Below are 24,725 nucleotides of genomic sequence, written 5' to 3' on the forward strand. Positions count from 1 at the left end.
CATAACATTCCATATTACTGCGCATCAAATATTTCAAATTAAAAAAGACGTTAAAAGTGTACGTACGCCCAAAAGCCTAAAATGGCGTACACACACAAAAATTCAGATTTATAAAACCGTGCGTACGCACACCTGTACCCAATGTTCCCTTTATAAATCACAGATTACTCACAAGTGTGCGTACGTGAATCAGCATTGTACCCCGCCCTAAACACGCCCATTTTTAACCATATATAGTCAATGCAAAGCACCTCATGAATGCTAAACTAGTATCTCATCATGACCCTGGCATACGATTGTTCTTTACGGTGAATCATAGCGCATGACAACTTCTCAGACACTGTTAGCCTATTGGTGGAGCCCGAAAACTAAAAAAATGTGGTGGCTGGTAGATCACCAATTTAAAAAAAACTGTGCGAGTGGCGTCAACTGTGGCAGTGACACTGCAAGTCAAGATACAATTTGAAAACAAAAGCGTTTTGTTATGAACCGTAATCTATTAAAGTCTGGACTGATAACGAGGACGTAGACAGTAGCGATTGCACGGGAGCTTGACGACTGTATTGTTTTTGACATATGAGCACAGTATTAAATAAATATATTTAGTTATACACTGTGTTCTGCAGTTATCTAAAGGTAGGATATGTGACGTTATCCTGTATTCCATGCAGTCGGGGAATCTCCCCCTCCTGAACTCCCGTAGTGGACAATCTGATGGTGAGGAAGCGCTGAATTTTTATTTAAAATTTGAGTTGGATTGTACAAGGTGTTTATGGAACAAGAGTCACTCAGTACAAGCGCAAATAACACTGCTGGATGTAATCTTCATGATAATCATGAAGTTGAATGAAAAAAACGTGTTTGAGGAAAGCAAAATATATAAATATTACGAGTATGTTCTTCCCACATTAAATTTCTGCAGTCTGACTACAGTACGGTCATCTGCGTCGCCAATTCCAACTGTTTTCAAAACATTGGCTTGGCCAATCAAGATCAAAAATTGTTCGGACAGACCTGCTCCCACTGGAGAAAAAAAATCCCAAAGGAAACACTGCGATACCAAACCAAAAATTAAATATAGCTGCAGGCAGCAATGGCGCATTCCTCCTCAACATTGCAAACTCTTTACAAATTCTTTACAAATTTTCACTGTAGAGAAAAATGCCCACACACTTTCACCATCCATGCTGTTTTCCTCTTTCCCAGCGCAGGTCATGCCAAGGCATAAATGCGGCGGCCGCATGAGGATTAGAAGTAGGCCAAAAAACATACCCCACGCAGCGACACAGTTTTCAAAGTTCCCCGAGAAAGTTCCTATGGTTAGAAAACCATGGCTATAGGAACTCTCCCTGAATTGATCTCTCTCTAGAATCTCAGTCAAAACACAACTAACAATAGTCATGCGGGCAAATTGACAAAGGTAGAGCTAATGTCTAGCTGCTTGCAAGTGTACCTTGTGATGGTACAGCAGCCTCATAATACTTATACATGGTCAGACTCTGATCCCATTAAACTACACAACATGCACAATCAGGGTGACCAACATGATTATCTTAACTAACAAACAATAACATTACACACGTTTAACTGAACGAACACAACAACTGAAATCCCTTGCATGGCTGTTGTAACCAAACTATTTTCCACAACTCTGAGTTTTTTGGTATGCCGCACTGCATGCTGGGTACCCAAGGGCGCTGATGCTACAATATTTATCTAGCTGTCTTCTGACTGCATAATCAGAATCAGAAGGGATTTTATTTGCCATGAATGTTTGCACAAACAAGGAATTTACTCTGGCAGGGAGGTGCATATATTAAACAGGAATATTGAAACTTAAATATGTGGACTAACTATACAAAAGGAGCAAAGTCTAGCTAATACTAAGGGGGGTCTAGCTAATACTAAGGGGAATAACATAAAATGTAAGTAGTCATAATTTACAATCTAACCTAATAAAACAGAGTGCAAGATTATAAATAAAACAATAGTGCAAATTGCAATGTGCAGGGTGTCATTGTGCAGCTTGTGATTTAAAGTCAGTGTGACTCCTTGGCCTTGTTAAAGTGGCCAACAGCGGATGGGAAGAAACTGTTCTTGTGGCGTGAGGTTTTGGTCTTGATGGACCGCAGCCTTCTGCCGGAGGGGAGTAGCTGAAACAGGGAGTGTCCAGGGTGGGAGGGGTCGGCCACAATCTTCCTCGCTCGCCTCAGGGACCTCGAGGTGTGCAGATCCTCGAGGGAAGGCAGATTGCAGCCGATCACCTTCTCAGCAGTGTGGATGATACGTTGCAGTCTGCTCTTGTCCTTGGCAGTAGCAGCAGCATACCAGACGGTTATAGAAGAGGTGAGGATGGACTCAATGATGGCTGTGTAGAAGTGCACCATCATTGTCTTTGGCAGGTTGAATTTCTTCAGCTGCCGTAGGAAGTACATCCTCTGTTGTGCTTTTTTGGTGAGGGAGCTGATATTCAGTTCCCACTTGAGGTCCTGGTAGAGGATGGTGCCCAGGAAGCGGAAGGACTCCACAGTGCTGACTGGGGAGTCACTCAGGGTGATGGGGGTGAGTGGGGCTGTGTTCTTCCTGAAGTCCACAACCATCTCCACTGTCTTAAGAGCATTGAGCTCTAAGTTGTTCTGGCTACACCAGGTCACCAGGTTGTCAGCTTCCCACCTGTAGTCAGACTCGTCCCCGTCAGAGATGAGCCCAATGAGGGTGGTGTCGTCCGCAAACTTAGAGAGTTTGACAGACGGATGACTCAAGGTGCAGCTGTTGGTGTACAGGGAGAAGAGCAGAGGAGAAAGGACGCAGCCCTGAGGTGATCCGGTGCTGATGGACCGGGAGACAGAGACTTGTGTTCCCATCTTAACGCACTGCTTCCTGTCAGACAGGAAGTCTGGGATCCACCTGCAGGTGGAATCAGGCACGTTCAGCTGGGAGAGCTTGTCCTGAAGAAGGGCTGGGATGATGGTATTACCGAGTAGCTGGTAGTACCGAGATGTGCCGGGGTAACAACGAGAGCCAACTCCTCTGTGAATTAGCAGACTACTGTTTCCGAAAGTAGAGCTTGTCTAGATCTACAGTCCTAGCTTAAAAATATCAGGGACACATTTCACAATTGTGTTGCATATCACAATGTTAGCTAAATTAGTAAATAGTTACAGGCTATCCGCGGGGTCTTAAAAAGTACTAAAAGTTGATAAATCCATTTAGGGAAAATTAAGGCCCTTAAAAGGTATTAAAAAGTCTTAATCACGATTTTATAAGGTATTAAATTGTGTTCACGGTTTGTCCAAAGAGTTTGACTCCAAAAAGAATGCATGAATATATTTATTTTCCTCCCCATGTCGATTATAAACAATGACTTGCTCGGTCAGCGAGTCTCATATTTTGCTAAATGCACGGTTAGGTGATGTGTCGCCCTCCACATGTCGCGAAACAAACTCCGAAATGGGGAAATGTAAATTTGCGGACTGCTGGTTGGAGAAGGATGAGTTTATACAATGGCTGAAGCCTGTCCCTGAAAACAGGCTTACTGTACATATTGTAAAAAGATTAGCGTAGCTTCGATGGGCATCAACGCTGTCAAGGCCGCCATTTGCCGCAGATAGCAGCCGCAGCTGTCCATTGCCAGTTTCTGGCACCACCACCCAATAAAACAGCTGAACTTGTCAAAACAGCTACGACAGCGACCTCTGCCCCATCGTCTGCCGACATCAGGGTGGCTATGGGTGGCACATCAACGATACGCGAGGAGGTTATCTGGTGTCTCAATACTGCGGTGAATCACCGCTCACTGAACTCAAACATTCAAATATTTCTATAAACCTTGCCTTTTATTCTTTAATTTATTATATTGAGCTTTGTTTCTTCCAAGCTTATCTGAGTTCTGTTGTATGGTGTGCTCTATAGATTTATTTGCAAACTACAACTGTTTATTAAGTTTAAGGTTTTTTGCAGATTAGCCCCCCTATTTTGACGATCTGAAACGCAAGTTTCAAAACGCAAAGCACAAGTAACTTTGTGGGCGTGACTTCAGGTTGGTTGTTATTTTGCCGGCGGGATAAATGACTTTACGCCTGGCGCAAATCTAAAAAGGGTTGGTCTGAAGTAGCTACATTACTAATGGGTGTGGTTTGGGCATAACGTGCAATAAACCAATCAGAGCATCATCTCACATTCCCTTTAAGAGTAGCGCTTGTTCCATGGCGAATTGCTATTATAACGGTGGATTTGCCAGGTGCACGCCAGCGGTCCACAGCCGAGGAGACCGACGTTGTCGTCAGGGCCGTAAAAGATAGAGAAGTGACATTGTATGAGAAAGGCAGAGCAGTTTTCTCATTGCACTAAATTGCCCACTCATGCTGCTCATTCAAATGATTATTCTTATTTTTACATATATTTTATTTTTTTAATTGTTATAGCCTATTTTTTTATTGTTTAGTTCTTAGAATTAGTTTAACTAATGTACTTTTGTACTTAATTTATACCCGTAAAAGTACTTAATTTATACCCGTATATGTTTATTGTTTGCACCTTCCTGCCACAGTAAATCGCGTATTATAACAACATTGTGTAACATAAGCTTCATGGCGAATAAAACGAATTCTGATTCTGATGGGCATGGGAGAAGAAACCTAATCAAATTAGCTTTGGTTAAACAGTCATGGGAGGAAATTGCCACAGTTGTTACAAATAAAGTTCACATACATAGACATTTCTTATGAAAATCTTTTTATAATCATTGAAGAAATGTAACATGCCATACATCAAAACAATGTAACGTAGCCTCGCAGAAAGAAGACCCTGGTCTCGCTAGCGGTGAGCACGGACCAAGCTTGCGCCCTTAAAATAGCATCTGAATAATGCACCGTTGACATTAGACCACGTTTTTCCTGGTCAGTAGCGGAATTGTTTTTCGGAAACTGCAAAATTGCACCAGGGAACGTTTGCGCCGGACCACGCCTCCTTTTTTGCTGAACCGCCGACGGGAGCGCAAAGTCATTTCGATGTGCGTCTGTGGAGGGAAAAGTCGCCTTTGCGTCGAGTGCAAACTAGGAATGACACTTGCGTTGTTGACTAAGTCAATTGCGCTGGGTGCAAGATAGGGCCCTAGAACTTTTTAGTGGCGATGAGGTCTTAAAATATTTTGAGGTCTTCAAAAAGTCTTAAAAAGGTATTGAAATTAACTTCAGCATATACCCTGAGTTATCACCATGGCCTCTTTGCTAGTGGCATTACAAATGTTGTACTTGTAATGTCACAATAAATTCAAAAACGAAGATTTATTTATGAGGAATGTTTATTTTAACGATTGAAAACAGATGCATCACAGACTGCTGTCTTATGTGTCGCTCCGGTAACAGAGGCTAATGTCATGATGCTAATGCCTGAGCCGCAAACTAGTTTCCGAAAATAGATGTACTTGCTTAATAACAATGCATATGTCATATTGGACATTTGATTTCCTAATTTTGTTTTTTTATGACAATGTTAAATGAATAAATAGTTATCACCCTGGCCTCTTTGCTCGTGGCGTTTGTAGTTTGCCTACCCTTACAAAAAATATACTAAAATATGGATAGTACACTTTTAGTTAACTTTTGATATACTTTTAAGGAGTATACTTATGTAGCCTGGCGAAATCGAAACAGCACAGGACACAAATATATTTTCGGGGTCTTTATTCTGGACTATAAAAATGGTGTTCAGCTAAATAATGAAAATAAAACAAAACCAGTAGACCAAGATACTGCATTAGTATTAAGACGTGTACACTATGCGTTTCTTTTTACTTAAGACAGTAGCGTGCAAAAATAACTACAGTGACTCCTGTATACACAAAAATAATTCACAATTAACATGGGTACATTGATAAACAGGTAAATAAATGTATAAAGCTTAATACACAACTTACTAACCTGTACAGATCGGTATCAAAGAAAATAATAGTCTTACGCCATGCGGCTACATCTGGACAATGTCTGCAGTATCTGTTAACATCCGATGGAACACTAACATCAGTATACAATATCTTCGTGATTTGTAGGCATCCATTACAATAAATGTTTACACATTGATATGTTATGCCAACAATCAACAAAATATACATATTTACCTTTTAACACAGAACCCAGGCAAATGTGTGTTCAATGACCGTCAACATAGCTTCGCGCTTTTCTCCAGTTATTTCCCAGAGTTCCTTGCCCCACAGGTGGTAACGAAATTCTGACAGTGCCATCTGGTGGCGTTAATAAGTACATACATTATCCCACCTGGCTACACTTAAAAAATAGTTCACTTTTGATATATTTATAAGTATAATATAAAAAAAATATATCAAAAGTAAACTATTTTCAAAGCATACTTAACCTTTAGAGGAGTGAGTTCTAAATATTACAGACGCTGCCAGCAGAGTGAGTTATTTTTTCAAAACGAAAGCTAGCTAGCTTTAGTTAGCTTCCGTTACCTAGCAACCTAGCATAATACTCGTAGCAATGCTACTACCTGCTAGTGTTACTTGTTAGCCTCCTAATTGTAAATTTTGAAGCCATACTATAGCGTTTGTCATATAGTTTTTGTTTATCGGAAAATAGTCGGTTGGAATGTTCAGAATCACATATGTGTGACGGTACTCTGTGGGGCCCGCTTTCGAACGATCACATATACGTGACGCTACTAATTAACGGGTTAAAAGTACATCAAAAGTGAACTGTTTTCTAAGTGTACTTCTTACAAAAGTGAACTATTTTCAAAACATTAAGTACTTTCGGAAGTATACTTCATGAACTGAAAGTGCACACACAAGTTCCTTTAGAGTATTCCAAAGTATACTTTGAAGTACTTTAGGAAGTATACTTTATGAACTGAAAGTGCACTACACAGGCTACGTAAGAGTATTCCGAAGTGTAATTTGAATAACTTTAGGAAGTTTACTTTATGAACTGAAAGTGCACTACACAGGTTACTTTACAGTATTCAAAAGTAAACCTCAAATACACTAAGTGTAATTTAAAGTATACTAAATGACTTTAGTATGTTTCTTTAAGCTTTTATTCAGAATGCTTACATTTAATCCCTTTAATTACTTATCTAGTTAAAAGGGAAAAATAAGTGGTACATTATTATCTTAAGTTTATGATGATCAAGTGAATATGATGATGTAAGGTTCAAAATGTATATTTTACTATTTATTCAAAGTACCAAAGGAACTTTAGTAACCACATATCAATTTAACGTCTTATCCTAGGTCAACTTGAACACAAATATATATATTAAAGTAATTGAGTTATGTCTAAGCTTGAATCCTAGTTCATATCCTTTTTTGATTATTATGGTTAACCTGTTTTACCATTCTTGGAATGTTGGAAAAAAAATCAAGGCAGCTAGATGTTACCCTTACACAAAACTACAGTCCCTTCAAGTCTTTCAACAACCCTGACCAAATTCAACATTTTAGCTTATTATGAAGAGAATGGCATCAGTTTTGAAGACTGATTAATGTAGTTATCTTAACTGGTAGTTATATGGTAGTTGACTCCTTTACCCATGAAAATGTACAGCATACATACTTCACAGCAAGTCTTAACGCAAACTCCATATTTAATTGTTTGCTACTGGGCATTTATTAAAAACACCATTTTATAAAGAAAGCAAAAGAGCAGTGACCATACTTGTTATAATAAACATCTAATAATGTGTGGTTGTAGGTAAGACTGAAATGTGGCAAGCAAATAATGAATCTAAGTTGGTTAGCTGAACAGCTAACGTAGTCTCTGCCAACATACAGCATACCTTTCACCACAATTAATATTTGTCGTACTTGACAATGTTTCAAGTTAATTAGTTAGCCAACTAATCGTTTTAATAAGGGGCTAGCAGCTGACTACCCTTACAAAAAATAAGTATACTTCAAGTTTAATTTGTAAGTATACTTAAGTATATAAAGTATACTATTATCATGGTACTTAAAGTATCCTACCAATGTACTTATTTACATACTATTTTTGTACTAAGTAAACTGAATTGGCCCACTTTTTAGGTCATTTAGTACACTTTAAAGTACACTTATAGTGTATTTGAAGTTTACGTTTGAATACTGTAAAGTAGCCTCTGCTGTGCACTTTTAGTTTATGAAGTATACTTTGTAAAGTACCTCGAAATATACCTTTGAATACTCTAAAGCAGTGGTTCTCAACCCTGGTACTCAGGGACCCCCCTGTCCTGCATGTTTTAGATGTTTCCCTGCTCCAACACACCTGATTCAATGAATGGGCCGTTATCTAGCTCTGCAGAAGCCTGCTTATGACCATTCATTTGAATCAGGGAAACATCTAAAACATGTTGGACAAATAAACAAAACACTACATTGTAAGCAGACACATAAAAAAACGAAATTCCTGAAGTTACATTTGTATTTTGAACAAATGGCAAACTTATCAGCAAATTTTAACACTATTTACCGCCTTGCATCATGGGAATTGACCAACCAATGAGCCACGCTATCTTCATTTTTTCACGTTATTTAGTCAGTTTGACAGTATAACCTTCAAATGCATAATGCAACACTTCTGTCTGCTTCTTTCTCGAGTAGCTTTTTCGTTTTTTCCCTTAACACTCCAATTGATAATTCTCAGTATAAGAGGTTTCAGAATGTTTTGACAGTAATTAAGGTTACTGCTTCAGTACCAAAACAGATTCAATGTGCAATGCATAATAGATTTTCCTAGACATGAATAATTAGAATGAGATGGATCTAAAAAATGTAACCTGTAATGTACTTAAAAAATATTTTGTTTGTTAGGCAGCCATGATCAAAGTTTTAACAAACTTGTAGTGTCTGTTAAGCAAATGTGAAACGTCACAGAGAAAATGGCCAATTCTGGAATTAAAAGAATTCATTTTTTTAAAGAAAATTGACTACTCCCAAATGTAAAAGTATCCCAAAGTAATCCTCAATATTTTTCGAAAGTATCTGTATTTTTTTTGTTGCCACTAACGTAATGGATTACAGTTACAATTATATTGTCATCAGATTACACTAATCCAATTACTTGTAATCCGTTACTCCCCAACTCTGGTTGAGTGCCAACTTGGTACCGGAGAGTACCGGTTGTGACATCACTATTGTGAAGTGTGAGTTATTGTGATGTATGTGGTCCTCTGTCCATTAGCTGTCCTGGGGATTGAAGGTCAAGAAGAAGCTAAAGACTGTGGCTCCACACCTTGGAAAGTTCAGACCCACTGTCGGCCAGTGCTGCCAGCAGTGTACCCCTGACAGCCTTGTGAGTGAGTGAGTGAGTGAGTGAGTGAGTGAGAAAGAGAGGGATAGAGATAGAGGGATGAAGAAGAGAACGGATAGACATGGTGATATAGAGGGATGGAGTTGGTGGAATATAGAGGGATGGAAGTGGTGGAATAAAGATAGAGGGATGGGAGTGAGAGGGATATAAAGGATATGGAAATGGGTGAAGAGTAGAATGTGAGTAACAAGAGTGTGTGTTTCAGGGCAGGAATTATGGACAGACCTCTACTTCCCTGGGCTTCCAGAACCTTTTGAGTGTGAAAGAGACACACACCAGGTAAAATGGTGCAAAACACACAAACACCTGAGGCCTATACTACAAAGCAAGTTCAACATACCCATTGTAAGATTGTGGATATTGTTTTTTTAGCTGGCTTTGCTACACCTACCAACCGCGATCACACAGTTCAAGTTTTTTATTGCCAGGTGCACAGAACAACACAAGTTCAGACTGGGCACTGAAGTTCTTGGAAAATCACACAGAAGTGTGATTTTCACAAGCTAGCTATGAACATTTTCACGTAGAAAGGGTGGTGTTTGCACTGCATCAGCATTGCTCAATGCAGGCAGTACCGCCCACCAGGGGGTGTTCAGAGAAGGTCGTGGGGGCACTGCAAAATATTTTAAAGGGGGGCGTTGAAGTCTTCTTGGGGGGCATTTGTATGACCTGACTTGCAATGCACACACACCTTTGTCTTTTGATGTAGGTACAGAGGCTGGCTGGTGAGAAGGCTGTGCTATGTGCTGTTTGTCAGGGGACGCAGGGTGGAGCCCAGTACTGCTACTGACAGGCTGGACAGAGTATGGAAGAGTGACAGGTAAAGGGGGGTGGACTCTGGAAGAGTGACAGGTGAGGGTGCGAACTCTGCAAGAGAACAAGTGAGGGAGGGGTGGAGTCTAGAACAGTGACAGGTGGGAGGGTGCAGAGTCTGGAAGAGTATGATGTTTGGGTTGGAGAGTCTGGAAGAGTATGGGTGTCTATAATGTGTGGGTATGTAAAAAACCTGTAAGTGTTTTTCAGGGTACAGAAGGCTCTCTCCATCCCCCACACACCGTCTATGTTTGAAGACATTCAGGAACCATTTACTCGTCTCTCCCCTTACCACCTCCTCATCAACACCTGCATCTACCCACCTCTTCTTCGGTATGTGTGTGTAAAATTTTTCCATGGAAGTAAAGCTTGCCTCCCTAGTCATTAGAAACTAGCTTCTACATTCTGAATTTAGATTTCATAGATGGAATTCATATTCAAGCTTATCTTCTGATTTGCTCTTTGTGATTTCCATCCCATTTCTGTTATGAAATAGTGCCTTTGTCATCCTCTTTGAAGTCTGTCCATCCTCCTTGTGCCAAGTCTGTCTCTGTCTCTTACTGTCTCTCTGCCTTCTCTGCCTGCCCCCTCACCTCCCCTCCCCCTCTTTCTTCCCCCCCCTCTCCAGTTTAATAGGCTGGCTAGCGCTGAAGCTTCTAAAGTGTGTATTCTGTAGTGTTCAAGTTAACCTGAACCATCTGGCTTCCCTACAGAGAGCTGCACAGCAGGTACACATCACACACACACACAGTCTCACTTGTAATTTTTTACTTGTGTCAAGAGCATGATAAGAGATCCAAAGTGTGTGTGTCTCAGGGTTGCCCCCTGGTGTATGTGTGTGAGCATCAGAGTGTGGTGGATTTTGTCCTGCTGCCCCTGGTCCTGTTCTGCTACAACCTTAGGGTGCCGTACACGATTTGCCCTCTGCAGATACACACATCCTGGATACGGTACCTGTGCACACACCATCTCCTCTCTCTTTCGTACACACAGATACCACACCTCTCTCTTTCTCTTTATCACTCAAACGCACACCTCCTCTCACCATACCTGTCAACACTCCCGTTTTCCCCGGGAGTCTCCCGTATTTCACACCCATCTCCCGCCCCCCTCCCGTTTTGTCATTTCTCCCGTGAAACTCCCGTAATTTGTGTGGCCAAACCTCATTATATAAATATTCACATCAATATATTATTTCAATGTTGTCCAGTTGCCAGATCTTGTATGAAACGCATCCTACTCACATACTACATAGGCTATCATACCATTTTCAACCCATTTGTAACCGCAACCAGAGCCCGTCTATATTAACTACATTCTCTGCCGCAACCTACAACCCAGTTGCGCTGTTGATATCTCTGCAGGTAGTCGGGAGAATTTGAAAAATACATGGTTGATTTTTGATACAGAATCACTTGTAGAAATGGCAAAAGTCTCAGGTGGTGCTACGGCAAAAAATAATAATATATAGCCTAGCTGCAAATTAACAGTAGGCTACACAGTAGCGGACTGGCCATTGGGAGCACCTGGAGAATTCCAGATGGGCCGAAGCACTTCTGTTTGCCTTATAATTCGCTTGCCTTATATATTTTTTTAATACTAATAAAAATGTAGGCAGAAGATTGAGCGACACGGTTGGCCAGCAACACGGTTGGCCGGCCCGCCTTTCCCCCAGGACAGTTTTGTCTATTCCAAATGAACGTCTATGTACACAGCAGTGACACTGACATATAGAAAGCTAGCTAGTAGAGACAATATAAAGATGGAAAACCAGGCCAAGAAACGTAAACTTAATTACCTTCACTGGACAATGTTTTACAAATTGAAAAGGCGTCTATGTTTGTTTGTTTTACATAAAGCCTCAAAAACCTTTTCGCTCAAATCAGCCACAAAAAAATTTGCTCGCGCGCTATGCGGCTACATGGACGGAGGAATTTAATGTCTAATCAGCAAGCCGAATCGACAATTCCCCCCCAAAAAAAATATATTCTCCCGGATTTTGGTACTCCAATGTTGACAGGTATGCCTCTCACCCAAACCACCTCTCTAACACACAAACACATATCCTCTCTCACACACACACCTCCTCTCGTATTCACACACACACAAAAACTTTTTTTCTCTCTAATTCACACACACCTCCTCTCACAAACATCTATAGAATTGTAAGGTAGTTGTTGTTCCTGTCTTCTCAACATGGATAACTTATTCCAACAGGTCTGTCCTGCAAAAGCTGGGCGTGGTTCTCCTCCCTATTGGTGCCAACAGTGAAGAGGATGCTCATATTAACAGCCTCCACTCACCAATCATGACCTCAGTAAGTGTGCCACCAATACACAGAGGGCAAGAGCCTGGTACAACCCTACACCCTGACTCCATGTCCCTCTCTTTGCTCTGCAATACTGACAATGCTGCTGCTCTTTTGGCTGGGACGGACTGAGTTGATAGTTTCATGAATGTAGCAGTGAATTGTGATGGGTCTGTATTGGTAGCTGTTCCTTTGCAGTTTATTGTGTCAAGGTCTGCTCCTTTCAATAAGCCTAGCAGTTGTTTCACCCTCCTCCTCTCCCCTGTTCCCCTTCTCGCTTATCCTTCTCCTCTCCCCTCACTCCCCTGTTTATTCTCCTCCTCCTCTCCTGCTGCTCTACTGGTTTATCCTCTCCTCTCCCATTGCTTTCCACCATTACCATCCTCTCCCCTGTTCCCCTGCTCTCCCCCATCCTCTCTACAACAGGTGTTGGGGGAGCTGTTGTGTGAGGGGCAGGCCGTGAGTGTGTGTGCGTCTGGGCTGAGTGGGCAGGGAGGGCAGTGGTTGGCACGACTCCATCAAATAATGCTGGAGGGGGCCGTGCCCACTGTCTGCCTGGTGCCCGTTGGCATCTCTTACGACTGTGTTCCCCAGGCCAGCACAAAGGTATGGAGCTAACAAACACATACACACTCCCACACGTACTCCAGGTGTGTGGTCTTTCTGCAGTAATATGTGTACATGTGCCGCAGGTGTGTGCTGTCTGCAGTGAAGTGTTTGTGTCCTAGGTGTGTATGTGAAGTGTGTTTGTGTGTTCCAGGAATGTGTGCGCTGTCTGCAGTGAAGTGTGTGTGTTCCAGGTGTGTGTGGTCCAAGTGTGTGTGTGTGGTCTGTGGTGAGGTGTTTATGTGATCCAAATCCCCAAAGATTCTTAAAAAAAAAAATGATGTTGCCTCCCATTCATTTTCAATGGAAGTCATGAGACAGGCCCAACAAGGCAGTGAGATACCTGGCAGCGCGTACAGGTAGCCTTGCCAGAGAAGCAAACCCTATTATATGCGTTTATTAGGGCATTTGTGGACGAGCAACGTCAGTATGTTGCCAGTCAAAACTAAACTAGCTAGCATAACACTCAGGGCCGTATTAAGACATTTTGAAGCCTGGGGCTAATTACCAGAATGAGGCCCCCTATATCACCCCCGACGCACATCATGACACGCACACAAACCCAAATGACTTTGTAGCTCGTACAGTATGAAATATGCGTTATTTGTGATTTAATAACATTTCGCTATAGAGTTATTGATCCCGGAAGTTTGAATCTGTGAATGTCATACCAACTTTACCGAACTCGCCAAGTGCACTGACACATCAGTGCTTTAAAGTCCTCAGAGCTCTATAAATATGATCAGTTTAAACATGTGACTCATCATCACATCAGTGATATTAAAAGGCCTGTTTTTGCTCTTTCTCAAAGCAAACCCAATGCAAACTCATCAATGAGCTTTTCAAAGTCCAGTTGGCGCAGTATGTCATCTATTGACGAGGGATGCACCGAATCCAGGATTTGGTTTCGGCCGAATATTGGGCTTTTTGACGGGAGTCGGTATCGGCCGAACCTTAGATTTTTTTTCCACCAAACCCTACGCTTGCACTTAACGCGCTACGCTGGTTGAAATAGTGACGCCGCCGTTGTCGAATATTTACTATTGTGTTAACATTTTAAATGCGTTAAGAACACGTTCATCTCGAAGACGAGTTCGTTCAGAATCAGCTACGTAGCAGGTCGACTGACTGATTTCCTTCTTATACAGTCCAGTAGCGTCACAGTGCATTTTCCTGTTGAAGCCCAGCTTCAATGGGCTGCTTTGACACATTATTTTTGTTTTCACTCTGAATGTTTCTAATGTTATGCGCGGTGCCGTTGACCCACTCGGCATCTGGCAACCTGAGGCCCCCCTGATCGCGAGGCCCAGGGCTGCAGCCCCTGAAGCCCATTGCCTTAATCTGGCCCTGATAACACTGCTAGCACAGTATATGCAAGGAAGTAAATGCTATTCCCAGCACCACACTGCTCGCGAGGAGCGAATAGGCAAATTTAGGTGCTACCAGTGGATTTAGTGTACTCAGGTGATCAGGAGTAAAAAACGTTGCGCAAACGTTTGCAAATAAATTGAACTGTTTTGAGGCGACGAGCAAAAAGCAAATCTCCTGTAGTGAGAGAACAGTTTTATCTCGTGTTTTTTGGAATATATAGGCCAATTATAAATATATTTTTTATTATTTTAGGGGGAGGGAGGTCATTTTCGGAGCCGCCCGCCAAAATGATGGTAGGGGAAACACTGAAGTGTGTGCAAAGTCTGCAGTGAGGTTTGTGTGTGTGTGCGGTTTGCAGTGTAGTGTGTGTGTGTGTGTGTGCACGCTGCAGGTGTGTGTGCTGTCTGCAGTGAGATTAATCTGATCTGTGTGTGTAAGATTTGTGTGTGTGTGTGTGTGTGTATCTGCAGTGAGGTATTTGTGGGTGTTCCAGGTTTGTATTATGTATGCAGTGAAGTGTGTGTGTGTGCATGTGTGGTTTGCAGTGAAGTGTGTGTGTGTGTTCCTGTTGTGTGCACAATTTGCCGTAAGGTGTGTGTAGGTCTGTAGTGACATGTGTGCTGTCTGCGGTAAAGTCTGTATGTGTATGTGTGTTGCAGTTGGGTGTTCGGTCTGCAGTGAGGTTTGTGTGGTCAATGCTCCAGGGCAGATACAGAGGCAGTGTCAGGGTCCACTTTTCCCAGCCCTTCTCTTTCCAGGTGAGGAGCCCTTTCTACAGAACCTTCTAGATTTGTCTTTTACGTTTTACATCTGATGGTATGGAGTGTGTGTGTGTGTGTGTGTGTGTGTGTGTGTGTGTGTGTGTGTGTGTGTGTGTGTGTGTGTGTGTGTGTGTGTGTGTGTGTGTGTGTGTGTGTGTGTGTGTGTGTGTGTGTGTGTGTGTGTGAGTAGGAGATGTGTGAGTCTGGGAGGTGTAGATTGGATGGAGGGCGTCCCCTACATAATCTGCTGCTTCCTGCCATCCTAGAGAACAGGTAAATCAAATATCAGTTAGTTAAGAGTGAAGGATACACACACTTGCGCGCAAACACACACACACAAACAACTGATCATCAACACTTTAATCCTCCCATCTTAGTATCTTTGTTACTTGGGCTTCAGGTCCTGTTGTAATATTGGTTTCTTTAGACAAACACAGCTAAGCAGCCTTAATAATGCTCACACACACTCAAACTGAAGTTCCACTTGAACCTTGAGTATACCTCTACATACACATTCTTGCTCATGCAATGCACATTTTGCATTTGATAGACCGAAACCCATTAACCAGAAACTAACTAGTAAATTTGTAAGAAAAAAACTCTCCCCTTACATACATATGCTTATGCGTCCACGCTGAGGTTCTGGGGAGGGTGTATCGCAGCAGTCCAACTTTGAGAAGTAATTTGTATTCACACACTCGTGGACAATTGATCAGCTTCACAGTGGGAGCTCAGCACCACTTAATATACTTTCTCTTCTCTCTTCTTCTTTCCTCTCCTCCCTCCCTCCTTTCGGTGCAATCCATCCAGGAAGGAATCCATATTTGGTCAGAGGAAGTTGTCGTGGGTCCTTCCTCCTCAGTACATGCCTGAGTTGAGCCAATCAGAGCGAGAGGTGGGCATGACCCTCACCCTCCACCTGTTGTACTGTAAGTCTGCAAGGTTTGATACTCTCTCTTTCTCTTCCCCGTCTCTCTCTATTTCCCTTCACTTTCATTCCCCTCTCCCTCTCTTTGTTCCCTCTCTCTGAGATGTGTGATATCTCCAGTGAGGTGTATGTGTGAGGTGTGATTGTGTGTTCCAGGTGTGTGTGCGCTGTTTGCAGTGAGGTGTGTGTGCCCGGTGTGTGTATGTGTGGTCTGCAGTGAGGTGTGTGTCTACAGTGCTTGGATGTGTCTGTACAGTGCGTAGATGTCTATGCTGTCTGCTGTGATGTGTGTTCCAGGAGTGTCAGGGTTCTTCCTGCATTGAAAATACTAAGGCGGTCAGCCTAACAGTGCGTGTCCACTGCAGCGACGCGAATCGCTTGCCATCGCTGGCCTTCCCACAGTTCACCACGCTCGGGGGCATTTCAGACAGATTAATGTAGAATGTAGCCTAGTTCTCTAAAGTCACTGTTGTACTTGTCATGGCCAAGTGTGCAGACTCGGGTTTACGTAGTTGCAACATCAAAATACAACCTGTATACAAAATACAAAACTGTTTAATAGACATACACGTTCACATGTGTAAGAAAACGTTTTACTATATTCCTCAGTCTCTGCTAATCTGCCGATACGATAGGGAGTCCCTTACAAAAAAGAAGTATACTTCAAGTTTATTTTGTAAGTATACTTAGTATAAAAAGTATACTATTATCATGTTACTTAAAGTATACTAGCATTGTACTTATTTACATACTATTTTTGTACTTAGTAAACTGAATTGGGCCGCTTTTTAGGTCATTTAGTACACTTTAAAGTACACTTGTAGTGTATTTCAAGGTTTACTTTTGAATACTGCAAAGTAGCCTGTGTAGTGCACTTTCAGTTCATCAAGTATACTTCCTCAAGTACTTCAAAGTATAATTTGGAATACTCTAAAGTAGCCTGTGTAGTGCACTTTCAGTTCATCAAGTATACTTCCTCAAGTACTTCAAAGTATACTTTGGAATACTTTAAAGTAGCCTGTGTAGTGCTCTTTCAGTTCATCAAGTATACTTACCAAAGTACTTCAAAGTATACTTTGGAATACTTTTAAGTAACCTATGTAGTGCACTTTCAGTTCATCAAGTATACTTCCTAAAGAACCTCAAAGTATACTTTGCAATACTTTCAAGTGCACTTTCATTTAATGTATGTAGTCAACAAGTAAACTTCTAAATGTAATTTTACTAATGTTAAAATGTTTATGGGCCCCTCAAACACCTCAGATCTTCAGTCACTTGGCGAGAACGGGGCCCTCGTAACAATTTACTGCAGATTCGTAGCTCTTCACTACATATTCAATAACGTTTCTATAATCCAGCTGTTGTTATCAAATGTAACAGTCATTTAACTCATGGTTACAATGGTAAACCAGCACAACAATGACAATTACCACGCAACAAAACTCTACATTCTAAGCAAACACATTTAAAAAACGAAATTCATGAAGTTACATTTGTATTTCAAACAAACGGCAAACTTATCAGCAAATTTTAACATTTACCGCCTTGCATCATGGGAATTGACTATCCAATGAGCCACACTATCTTCATTATTTCATGTCGTTATTTCGTTCTTCAGTCAGTTTGACAGTATAACCTTCAAATTCTCAAGTAGCTTTTTCGTTTTTTTCCATTAATACTCCAATTGATAATTATTAGTATAAGAGTATAGGGTTTCAGAATGTTTTAGCCGTAATTAAGGTTACAGGTTCAGTAACAAAAAAAAATTCAATGTGCAATGCATTAGATTTTCATAGACATGAATAATTAGAATGAGATGGATCAATTTTTTTTAACTTGTAATGTACTTATTAATTAATTATAAATTAATTATTTTGACTGTTTTTGCTGTATAATAATAGAAAACATACATCCTACTCCAGAAAAAATGTATACCATTTTCTGTTTCTAAGCATACTTCTTAAAAGTACGTTATTGAGTACGTAGTGAAGAGCTACGAATCTGCAGTAAACTATTATGAGGGCCCCGTTCTCGCCAAGTGACTCAAAATCTGAGGCGTTTGAGGGGCCCATAAACATTTTAATACATTAGTAAATAATAGTAAAATTACATTTAGAAGTTTACTTGTTGACGTACTTACATTAAATGAAAGTGCACTTGAAAGTATTGCAAAGTATACTTTGAGGTTCTTTAGGAAGTATACTTGATGAACTCAAAGTGCACTACACAGGTTACTTTAGAGCAGGGGTTTTCAAAGTGTGAGGCACGCCTCCCCTAGGGGGCGCTAGAGTTTCAGGGGAGGCGCGCCAATGCGTTTTAGGGTGAGGCGGCAAATATATATTTTTAAAATTATATAAAATAAAAAAAATAGCTTTCTGGAAAATAATCATTTTGTAGATGTATGGAATAGAATACACAAATATATATACATATTTTAATGTCATTTAATCAATCTCTCAGTCCTGACATATACTTGACACGAAACATTTTTAGCTAGCAGTGACAACAACTTTACAGATAAAAAAATGTCTGAACCCAGCAGAAAGCGCAGGAAATATGATGAGGAATATTTAAAGTTGGGATTTTCTTGGATAGGGCCAGCCGATATTCAAAAACCACAATGTGTGGTTTGCAAAGAGGTTCTGGCTAATGATAGCATGAGACCCTGCAAACTCCGCAGGCATCTGGAAACGAAGTACAAAGGTTTGGTGTTAAAGCCGCTGGAGTTTTTTTCAAATAAGTTGAAGGAACTGAACAAACAGAAGAAGACAGTCGAAACATTCAGCACCACCAATAGCAAGGCAACTGAGGCATCATATCTGGTAGCATTACGTATTGCAAAGGCGGGTAAGCCCCACAGCATCGGCGAAACCTTACTCCTACCTGCTGCAAAGGATATGTGCTCGGTGATGATGGGAGAAGCTGCTGCGGCCAAATTGAATGTCTTCTTGTCTGACAACACTGTCCAGCGCCGTATCTCTGACATGGCATTGGATGTGAAGGAGCAGGTGCTGGACGGTATTCGTGAGAGTCCTTACTTCTCCATTCAAATTGACGAGTCCACCGATGTTGCTAACTGTGCACAGTTGATGACTTACGTGCGCTACATCAGAGAGCTCAACGTCCAGGAGGAGTTTCTGTTTTGTCATTCTCTGACAGCTCACACCACGGCAGAAGAATTATTCAAGGCCTTGAATGATTTCATTGAGAATAACACCATTGATTGGAAGCGGTGCTGTGGTATATGTAGCGAGGCAAGGGCAATGACGGGTAGCCACAGTGATCTGGTGAAACGGGTGCAAGATGTTGCTCCCGCTGCTGTTTGGAGTCACTGCATCATCCATCGACAGGCCTTAGCGGCCAAGAAGATGCCCAAGGAGCTGCGTGCGGTCCTGGGTGAGGCAGTCAAAATAGTCAACGTGATCAAATCCCTGTTTTCCATCCTTTGCGATGAGATGGGCGCACACTTTCGCCAACTACTCCTGCACTCTGAAGTCCGCTGGTTGTCCCGGGGCAAGGTCCTCACCCGCCTGTGTGACTTGCGTGAGGAAGTCCTCCTATTTCTCACCGAAATCAACTCTCCATTGGTGAAACACATGGAGGACATGAACTGGGTGGCAAGGTTGGCCTATTTGTCGGATATCTTTGAAAAGATAAATGTGCTCAACACTTCTCTGCAGGGAAAGGAGTGCCATGTCTTTTTGGTACATGATAAAGTCTCTGCATTCAGGAAAAAGCTGGACCTGTGGTGTGCTCGCGTGGAACAGGGCTCAGTGGAAGTGTTTCCAACCTTGGCGTACGTTTTGGAGAAGGCAGGACTGGCCGTTGCCTCTGTGCAGCAGGTTGCCACTGTGCATTTGAAGGGGTTGCGCGAGCAGTTTCGGGAATATTTTGGAGAGGACACCAAGGGGAATCAATGGGTTAGAAATCCATTCATCTTCCCAGCAGAGCTCTGTGATAGATTAAGCATCCAAGAGGAGGAGGCCCTACTTGACCTGAGCTCTAACATGGAGTTGCAACAGAAGATCCGTGAAGTGTCGCTTGCACACTTTTGGCTGTCTGTGGAGACAGAGTTCCCGTCACTTTCCATAAAGGCTATGCAAGTACTTATCCCATTCACGTCCACTTACTTGTGTGAGTGCTGGTTTTCTGCCTTGACCATGATCAAAACCAAGTACCGGTCGAGGCTGCAGGTCGAGGGCGACATGCGCTTGTTCCTTTCGTCACTACAGCCCCGCATCCACCGGCTGTGTGCAGCGAAGACGCAGACTCACCCCATTAGCCTATCCTAGGTAGAGAGAGCCAGCCTAGAGGTGGAACATTAACATGTTCTCCGTTAAAGTGATAGATATGAGATAAATGTTCTTTTTGTTCGTTTTTTTTTTTTACTTCAGAAACATGCACAAGTAGCATAGACGTGTAGGCTAATTAATTATCAATCATATTAGCCTATTGATTTGTATTAAAATGAGAGATCGTATAAAGAGAATCTGAGCTTAAGAGAGTAGTGGCTCCTAAATGACTAAATGTAGGCTAAATGTATTAGGACTTGTGTTCAAAATAAACTTTTTCAAACCCTTTGCAACTATTTTTTTTTAACAGTGTTCTTATTATTAATGAAATTAATATCCATATCTACATTACATTTACATTTATTCATTTAGCAGACGCTTTTATCCAAAGCGACTTCCAAGAGAGAGCTTTACAAAAGAGCATAGGTCACTGAACATAACAACGAGATAGTCCCAAACATTGCAAGCAGCCAAAACATGAAGCATACATTGTGAAAAAGCTAAACAAGTGCCAAAAGGGAAGACCCATAAGAGCATGTAGTTATACAAGTTACAAATAAAACAACATGAACCACAAAAGTGCAGGACTGTACCTGTAAAAGAACAATCAACAGTAAAATATTACACAGCAAGTACAAGACTTAACTTCGTTATATCTAACCTACAATAGCAACAAGTCACTCAATAAGAGTCGTAGTGATCCTGGAGGAAACTAACAAATCCAGCCAAGCGTTCTAATCACGATAGTTTGGTTGCTATACTGTATTTACCTTGGCCACGTGCTCTTCCTTGTAGCCTAAATATCTCACAATATGACCCTGCATTAATTTAGAAATATGAAGAAAAAGGATCAGTATAGAAAGAGACAAAAAATTCAAACAAAGAATCTTATACCGAAAACAATTATAAACATTCAAAACTAAAAGCATGCAGCCAAGGTGCTCTCCATCTTTATTTCTTAGGGGCTATTTATAAACTATTTGATATGTCTTATATAAAAGCCTAATATAACGTAAAGTAACAGCTAGCTGGCGTCAGTTACTTGTAAAATGCATATATAATGTTTAAGAGTAAAATCTCATTCACACAGTTATAACAGGCCTATTTGAGTTTGCTAACATTAGCAATAACGTCAGCTAGTTCGAAGTGTAGCATTACATTAGCAGCACAGTTCCCGTATTTAAGAAGGATTAAACGGACTTACCTGCAAGTGATGCATGGGCATCATCTCACAGTTTATTTTGTCTTTTCTCTGCTCCTTACTCCTGCTGTCTTTTCGAGGCCATTTTCCAAATAGTTGACTTTTTGCCTACTGTCAAACCTCGTCAGGCGCAATCCAACAGACCACTGATGACCACTGGAAGAGCACCCACGGGGAGCGTGGGAAGTTGAGTGTTTTTTTTGGGGGGGCACCCTCGTCACTTTCTTGAGCAATTAAATATATCTCTTGTTCTGGCTGTTTTGTGATATACATGCCTAAAAAGAGCTTAATGTTTCTATACTAAAATAATATATGTAGGCATTTTATAATTATTATGACTATGATGATTTTTCATTAGGCTATTTTTGGTGCCCCCTCAGCACTTTGTGCCCTACGCATAATGCGCGTGGTGGGCACTGCCTATGTTGATCCCGTTTGCTCGACAACAGAAGTGGAAACAACTAACGTTATCATTTCAAATAATGTCTAGTCAGTCTGTTGAAAACAGTGTTGTGCAGATACAATAGGTTTATTTATACGTGTTTATTTCAAGTCTCCACCTTCGATGTTTCAGTGAGTAGGCCTACTGTTGGCCATGTTGCGCTTTGATCCGCAGCTTCACTCGTTGTAAACCATCCAAACAGCGCGCAGCTCATCTATATATTCATGAGCGTACCATGGAAAGAAGAAACCCTCTCGTTTTATTCAATTTCACAGGGTGCATTAGGGCGCATAGAACAGCAGCCGGGACATTTTCAGCCCAACCAATGTTACATACCCTATTTGGAGACCTTAAAGAACAGTGTGAAATACCCTATAAAAATAATTATATGACCTTGTTAAAATGGGGGAGGCCCCGGTGACTCGATGTTCTCTCAAGGGAGGCTCACTGTCTTACACTTTGAAAACCCCTGCTTTAGAGTATTCCAATGTGTACTTTGAAGTACTTTAGGAAGTATACTTGATGAACTGAAAGTGCACTACACAGGCTACTTTAGAGTATTCCAAAGTATACTTTGAAGTATTTGAGGAGGTATACTTGATGAACTGAAAGTGCACTACACAGGCTACTTTGCAGTATTCAAAAGTGAACTATTTTCAAAGCATACTTAAAAGTATATTAAAAGTAAACTATGTTCTAAGTATACTTCTTAAAAGTATATTAAAAGTGAACTATTTTCCAAGCATACTCTTAAAAGTATATCAAAAGTGTACTATCCATATTTTAGTATACTTATAGTATACTTTAATATACTTCTTTTTTGTAATGGGTTCCAGCAGAGCTAGCTAGCTAGTTAGCACAGAACGAAGTTCCGTAATGTGACTAAACTGAATTTGAAAGTACAAGCACCCACAACTTCGGCAAACCTTGCGCCATGCATCGTTTTTTTGTATTAACATCTCTGTCAGAATACAGCTATGTATCGTACAAGACTGGGTAAGCAGCCACACAAACGATTAGTTTCTCCTCCAGCTTGAAACCTAGAAAGCTAGAAATGTTTACCATGGTTGCTATGTTACAAGAAACAAGAAAACACTCCAATTGGCCATCACTAGCGAAAATCGCTCCTAATTTTCATAAAGTTGAGAAAATCTCAACTCTGTTGCGTCGCGTCACTACCCACAATGCACCACGCAAGCGATTCGCCTGGCTCCATAGAAAATGAATGGAAAACATGTTGTCACTCGCATCGCTGCAGTGGACACGCACTGTAAGGCTTTTCTCACACCGCCTTCTAGCAGAAATGGCGCAAACACACAACCCACCACTTAAGCCTATTTTTGAGCCAGGAAAAGTGTGTGTGCTGTCTGCATTGCAGACAGTTTGTGTGTGTGTTCCAGGTGTGTCTGTTGTCTGTAGTGACCTCACTGGTGTGTGTCCAGTGTATGCGTTGTCTGCTGTGAGGTGTGTGTGTGTGGTCCTGACCCCTGTACTTCCCCTCCTGACCATCCCTGATACCCCCCACAATAGCAGTGTCATCAGAGGTCAACAGGAAGGGGGACCGTATACATTCTCTTTCTTTTCCCCCTTTCTCTCTCTCTTTCCTATTGCTTTCTTTCCCCTCTCCCTCTTTTCTTCCTTTCTTACCCTCTTTTAATCCCTGATCTGCTCAGTCTATACCATGTGTATCCTGTACAGAGTAGACGTAAACACTTGTTTCCTGTCAATAGCTACTACTTCCTGTATGGCTTTGATGTGCACCAGCCTAATGTCCTGTCTTCTGCTGCACAGACACCGCAAGGTACCACTCTGTGTGTGTGTGTGTGTGTGTCCAGGGTGTGTGTGTCTAGGCAGTGAGTGTTTGGCGACCTTGTCTTGTGTATGGGTGAGAGTGAGGGTCTTGGAGAGAATGAGTGTGGGTGAGTGTGAGAATGAGGGTCTGGTTGATGGTGAAGGCTAAACATTGTGCCCCCCTTTCCCCCCCCCTTCAGGGAGTTAGTGTGGAGACTCTGTGTCGGGACCTGGTCTGGCTCATTGAGGAGGTCCTGTTTAGGAACAAGGATGTGGGCTTTGGGGGCAGTCTGGTCCATGTGGTCCACCATGCACTTACTCTGCTCCAGCCCTGCCTGCTCCTCACCAACCTTCCCTCCAGGTACACCTGGGTGTGTGTGTTTGTATATGTGATATCATTTAGTGCGCTGTATACTTCAATTCAGTCAAGTCCCTCACATTTTGAGCAATTTATTGCAATGGAAATAGGTTTAACTTTGGAAAAGTGGTTCTATCTAAGGGGAAAACTTCCTGCCTTTGATCAGCTAGCATAGCACAAGTATATACAATAACAAGTCAAGAACTGTAGAAAATAAATGCCTCAGTGGACAGGAAATCACTACCAACTTAGTGTTTTGCCATTTGAACAAGAAATGTCCAAATGGGTTTAGCACAGAGAGGAACAGATCAGCAAATAACCTCAGTGAAGGTTCTGTTAACTTCCTAAGATTGAGAGAAAAATAGAAAAAACTCAAGAGAAGTTTAGTGAGGGATCCTCCCTCCAAAGATGGTTGGTAATGCAAAAATATTACGGCTGTCAAGGGATTACATTACATTACATTTATTCTAGTGCTGTCAGTTTAACGCGTTATTAACGGCGTTAACGCAAACCCAAATTAACGGCGTCAATTATTTTATCGCGCGATTAACG

The 24,725-nt window shown here is 41.6% G+C and overlaps 1 protein-coding gene across 6 annotated transcripts in view; it reads left to right on the forward strand.

Moving 5' to 3' along the window:
* The window catches only part of gpat2 (glycerol-3-phosphate acyltransferase 2, mitochondrial), a 48,241-nt gene that overhangs the window by 9,307 nt on the left and 14,209 nt on the right, over window positions 1–24,725 (forward strand). For 4 of the 6 annotated variants that reach the window (XM_084695248.1, XM_084695250.1, XM_084695251.1 and 1 more), the window contains exons 3-15: window positions 9,174–9,284; window positions 9,508–9,581; window positions 10,012–10,122; window positions 10,326–10,448; window positions 10,744–10,843; window positions 10,932–11,065; window positions 12,333–12,432; window positions 12,850–13,029; window positions 15,060–15,158; window positions 15,352–15,434; window positions 15,972–16,090; window positions 23,755–23,825; window positions 24,016–24,176. In XM_084695248.1, coding sequence (XP_084551374.1) covers window positions 9,174–9,284; window positions 9,508–9,581; window positions 10,012–10,122; window positions 10,326–10,448; window positions 10,744–10,843; window positions 10,932–11,065; window positions 12,333–12,432; window positions 12,850–13,029; window positions 15,060–15,158; window positions 15,352–15,434; window positions 15,972–16,090; window positions 23,755–23,825; window positions 24,016–24,176 — 1,466 coding nt within the window. Of the gene's footprint in view, window positions 1–9,173; window positions 9,285–9,507; window positions 9,582–10,011; window positions 10,155–10,325; window positions 10,449–10,743; window positions 10,844–10,931; window positions 11,066–12,332; window positions 12,433–12,849; window positions 13,030–15,059; window positions 15,159–15,351; window positions 15,435–15,971; window positions 16,091–23,754; window positions 23,826–24,015; window positions 24,177–24,725 lie in introns of those variants that run through there. The other 2 variants (XM_084695249.1, XM_084695253.1) reach the window with 2 other exon arrangements.

This window comes from Hypomesus nipponensis, chromosome 28, assembly GCF_054491055.1.
Source record: "Hypomesus nipponensis isolate SF chromosome 28, ASM5449105v1, whole genome shotgun sequence".
NCBI lineage: Eukaryota > Metazoa > Chordata > Actinopteri > Osmeriformes > Osmeridae > Hypomesus > Hypomesus nipponensis.